We start from the raw sequence: 4,604 nt of genomic DNA, 5'->3' as shown, positions 1-4,604 counted from the left end.
CCGAAAAATTGAGAAACTGCGAGAAACAACTTGAAAAACTTTGAAAACTATGAAACAGTAAGAAAAACGGGTCCAAAACGACGAAACTGCGAAACAATGCTCAAAACGGTGAAAAACCGGTCCCAAACGGTGTACGACGGGGCAAAACGAGGTAAGACGCTGAAAAAAACGTAGAGAAACGCGTCAAAACGGGGCAAAACGCGGGTCAAACGAGGCAAAACAGTGAAAAACTTTGAGGAACGTGGAGAAAACGCACGGAAAGGGGCAAAACGGAGCAATTACGCAAGGAACGTGGTAAAACGGGGCAAAACGGGCCGAAAACGCGGAGGAAACGTGAACAAAACGAGGCAAACGGGCCGAAAACGTGGTGACAACCACGGGCCGCGGGCCGACGTCGGGTCGGCGGGGACTCGAGCCGAAGCTCTGATACCAAGTGTGACGCCCTCGTTCGGGGCGTCACGGAAACGGGGCCGCACCGGCTCACCTGCGATGCAAACGGGACCTGCAGGCAAGCAAACGCACGTACAAGAACTCAACTTGAAAACTGAACGCAAGAGGGACACGAGAATGAGGGACGCAAACGCATGATCAATTTCATAAGAAAGTGCCGAATACAAGGGACGCAAGTAATCACTTGAAAACGGGGCTGGAAAGTTGGGGGAAGTGGCACATACTTCCCTTATACACACAATCCCCAGGCTTGAAGCAGCAGACCAATTCTTTATTTTCCTTACGGTCACGTCGTTAAGATACAAGACACGCAAGGACGGCATGAGACGCATATCAATCCCTGACCTGAGAAAATCTACGCCAGCAGCATATAAAACTCGAAGCTTTTGACATTTTTGCTCCTGTAGCTTCTCAATAAGCCAAGTCGCGTTCATTGCTTTGACTTGCTCGCCTGGCCTCAAGATGACTCTTTCTACCTTCTCCCAGTCAAATTCTTCCACTGGCTTGTTTGATCTTCCACTGATGAAGAATCTAGTTGCAGCTTCACTGTGCGCAAGGTCAGAATACAGGTCGTGCACTCTTACTATCCTTTCACCGTCTCCATCTGTCTCGAGTTGCACGAGACCATCCAGAGCCAGCTCACGAAACTGTCATTAGAGTTACCCAAAACAGTAAACACATATTAGTACCTTCGTCAGCAAATAAGATTCTGTTCGATCTAAAGGTGCCCGGTTCTTACATGCGTCATGATCCTGGTCTCCGAACACTCATCATCCTCGTAGAGAACGCTTAACCACTGGTGAGCTTTGGCATCCGTGACTCGACGATCATATCGCCCAATATTGCAGCACAGGGGCATCAGAATTGCAATATCAAGGAACATGCGTTTCTTTTGCTCAGGAAGGTCGTCGTAGCTGAGTCTAATCGCGTTATAAAGCATTCTCAGATCGTCATTCCTGACCTGTTGACGAATGCGAGACAAGAAGTCCTTATTCTTCTTCGAGTCCCCAGCCGGCCACCCTTTCCTCAGATGCCCGCCAAGTGCCTTCAAGGCTAGCGCATGGTAGTTGCCAGCAAACTTGAATCTCTGCATAATGCCGCCGCCCACTTCATCTCTGAAGTTTTCTAGGGAGTCAGTGTCATCCCCTCTAAAGGCCTCTTTAACGATGTGAAAAGCTTCCTCTTGCTCAAGAGCAGCTAATGGACGTACACATGCATTGTTGTGGCCCCGCAACAAGTCCTTGAGAACTTCATCGCTTCGGCTCGTCAGAAGAATCTTGCTGTTGGCGCTAAAGCATGCCCTCAAGATTCTATTAGCCGCTTCCGAAGAACTCTCCCACACATTGTCAATAGCGAGAAACACATCAAGCTGGCTGAAATGTTCCTTCATCAGTTGAATGACCTGTTCTAGGTGCAACGCATTGGAAGGAAAACAAGCGTCCATCAGGTCAGACATCCATAATATAACTATAGATGGAGAGGCACACTATAGCTAGCAAGGGATGGCTAGGGGCAAGCAGGGACTGCTGGGCCCCTGCTCTTAGCTGTGTATTATATTGTGCCTCTCCTGCAGGAGTAGTCGTGGAAACAAAGTGGGACATTGATTTTGAAAATTTGTCTTAATTCTCGTGGTACGTATGCCTACTGAATTTTGTATATGTATGAACTACCTCACCTGGTCAAATTTGTCTACTTTATTTAAAAGGAGTTCATCGCTCAAATGGGTGAGTTCCTTGAGAGCCTTCTTGCACCCTTGCACGATCTGCGGCATGTCGTTACCATCGGTCGGAAACTCGAGGTGGTGGCATCGCCCAGGATACTCTGCACTGTAAAAGTTCGTCATGATTTTGCACACGGTCGTCTTTCCTAATCCACCTATCCCATGCAGCCCAATTAAGCATGCTTCCTCGCATTGCCTCAAACGCAATTCCTCAAATTGTCCTGCTACCACCTAAAATTTCAAAGAAAGAACGAATCAGAAAATCCAAGAGCAAATCAGAAAGTAGCAAATGGAGCAGATCAGAAATTAGCACATTCAAAGTAGCACTTTCTGATGATGAAATGTGAGAATCACGCTTTAAAACAAAAAATAAAGAATTGTGTGTCTGCACATGCAAAGAAGAGGAAGTATCTAATTATGGCCAGCATTGAGGGAGAGGGTACTGCTGCGCCCATGTATGGGCCGGTCATTTCCCCTCCCGAGCAGCATTGACTGCATCTCTTTGTGCCTGCTCATGATGATGACATGATTAGCAAAGTGGAATTAGCCAGAATTTCTGCACGACATGTTGTGCGTGCGTGATGCTGTCTTAATTAACTATAAAGGTGGGAAATACAATGGGGCGCAGCATCGATAAACAAGCTGAGAACCTGTACGGAAAAAACTTCATCATGAAAGGGCAGTACCTTAGCTAGATGGTGAAGCCCTTGAATTTGGGAGAGATCCTCAGGAACGGGGCTTGGCACCACCTTGCATAGACTCCGCACCACTGTATTAATATATGCAGTTTCGCTAGTGCCCTGGGTAAATTTCTCGCCGTGGAAAGCTTTGAGGGACCTCAAAGCTTTACTCCAATTGTCGATGATGTCGACCGAAGCACCGAACTGCTCCTTCCACACCTGCTGCCACCTGGTGAGGTTCGCCGGGGACCCGAGATCAGCAGGCCCAAGCTTGTAGAACAGGGGGAGCACCTTGGCCTTGGGGCCCCTCTGCAGAACCAGGATCTCCAACTCTACCATGGGCCATTTGGAGGTGAGAAAGTCCTCTGATAGTACCACTACGCCAAGCTCACAGCCCAGGGCAGCTGTCTTGATGCGCTGAGGGAAGGTAGAGCCTTTGGGTAAAGAGTGCTGGTCAAAAAAGGCCTTATGGTTAACCCTCCGCAGAGCATTGTAGAGATTCTCCACAAAAGGCTTCTGCTTCCCGGAATGACTCAGAAAAATGGCTGGCACGTTATCAGACCTGCAAACACACAGTACTAGTCACGCTTAGTGCCTTCAGATTCTCGTCGTATATAAGAGATTCAAATGACGGATCTGGGTGTGAATTCAATGTGTCAGGGGGCACGAGCGTCCCCCCATGAGAAGGAAGGTGCCTCTAGCTGGCAGTACATTATACCTTAGCGAGTGCAGTAGTACCTGGAGACAACAGTAAGGATCTCTAATACTCGCGCACAAGAAGCTTTAGACAGATTCCCACGATAATTCCCACAGTGTAAATTACGACAACGTCATGAGCTTCTGCAGGTGAGGCACGGCGCACCTACCTAGCTAGGTGCCTCGCCTGCAGAACCTCATGATGTTGAACACTTCGGGAAAAACCAGGGAAAGAAGACCCCTTTCCCAAAAGGGAAGCTGTCTAAAACTTCATGTGACGATCCTATGTGTTGTCTCCTATCTTCAACTGCACCCTAGCTAGGAAGGTATGTGACTGCCTATCTCCTCTGCAGAAGCTCACGATGGTAATTAGTGAGGGATACGAGAGCTTACCCTGATAGTGATGAGAGAGGATGTTCTGAAGAGGATCCAGTGGCCTCACGGGTCGAACCGTGCATCAGCATCTCTTGTTCAAGGATGGGCAAGCTTCTGGATGAGGGCATTACAGACTACAACGTTCGATCTCTTGTTCAAGGATGGGCATTGGGCAAGCTTCTGGATGAGGGCATTACAGACTACAACGTTGGGCTTTTCTCTCCGACTGGGTCAGTGGCGTCCAGCTCACTCGGTGATGTCACGGATGAGGGCATTACAGACTACAACGTTGCGCTTTTCTCTCCGACTGGGTCAGTGGCGTCCAGCTCACTCGGTGATTACAGACTACAAGTTTACAACGTTGGGCTTTTATCTCGACGACCTGGTTGCCTCTTCGCTGGTTAAAAGTCCAGAATCCAGAATAGAGCACCCACATGCTGAGTGTGGTTTTTTTTTTTTTTTGGTAGATGCCGATGAAGATTCCATCAATCTTAATTGAAGAGGGAAAAAGTGATTAGTTTCTGTTTCAGTAGAAACAGAAACTTCTTATTCAAAGAAGGGAAAACTTTCTATTTCAAACAAAAAAAAATTAACCGACATCAACGATCAGCTTGTTATCTCCTTAGCGCACTCTCTCTTTCTCATTTACCTCCCTCCCCCACTGTCTGTGTCGTTGAGTGTCG

General features: G+C 48.0%; 1 protein-coding gene across 1 annotated transcript; it reads right to left on the bottom strand.

Annotated features, from left to right (window-relative positions):
* Window positions 1–269: 269 nt before the first annotated feature.
* Window positions 270–4,156, bottom strand: LOC147456342 (disease resistance protein L6-like). Its single transcript, XM_086514864.1, has 5 exons — window positions 3,940–4,156; window positions 2,857–3,412; window positions 2,126–2,401; window positions 1,190–1,852; window positions 270–1,097 (listed from the first exon to the last, which is right to left on the bottom strand). The coding sequence occupies exons 1-5, from the start codon at window positions 4,047–4,049 to the stop codon at window positions 279–281; spliced, it is 2,424 nt and encodes an 807-aa protein (XP_086370990.1). The 5' UTR covers window positions 4,050–4,156; the 3' UTR covers window positions 270–278.
* Between the last annotated feature and the right edge of the window lie 448 nt (window positions 4,157–4,604).

The sequence above is a fragment of the Adiantum capillus-veneris genome, chromosome 6 (assembly GCF_014529385.1).
Source record: "Adiantum capillus-veneris isolate H3 chromosome 6, ASM1452938v2, whole genome shotgun sequence".
NCBI lineage: Eukaryota > Viridiplantae > Streptophyta > Polypodiopsida > Polypodiales > Pteridaceae > Adiantum > Adiantum capillus-veneris.
Note: the sequence above shows the minus strand (reverse complement) of the source record. Positions and strands in the feature narration are given on the sequence as shown.

What these genes read in the sequence shown, in the direction of transcription:
- LOC147456342 (XM_086514864.1), bottom strand. Translation starts at nt 4,049, where the DNA reads ATGCCCTCATCCAGAAGCTTGCCCATCCTTGAACAAGAGATGCTGATG. An exon ending in CCTCTCTCATCACTATCAGG is followed by an intron (nt 3,413 to 3,939) that starts GTAAGCTCTCGT and finishes GTGTGTTTGCAG; the next exon opens with GTCTGATAACGTGCCAGCCA. An exon ending in AAGTAGACAAATTTGACCAG is followed by an intron (nt 1,853 to 2,125) that starts GTGAGGTAGTTC and finishes CACCTAGAACAG; the next exon opens with GTCATTCAACTGATGAAGGA.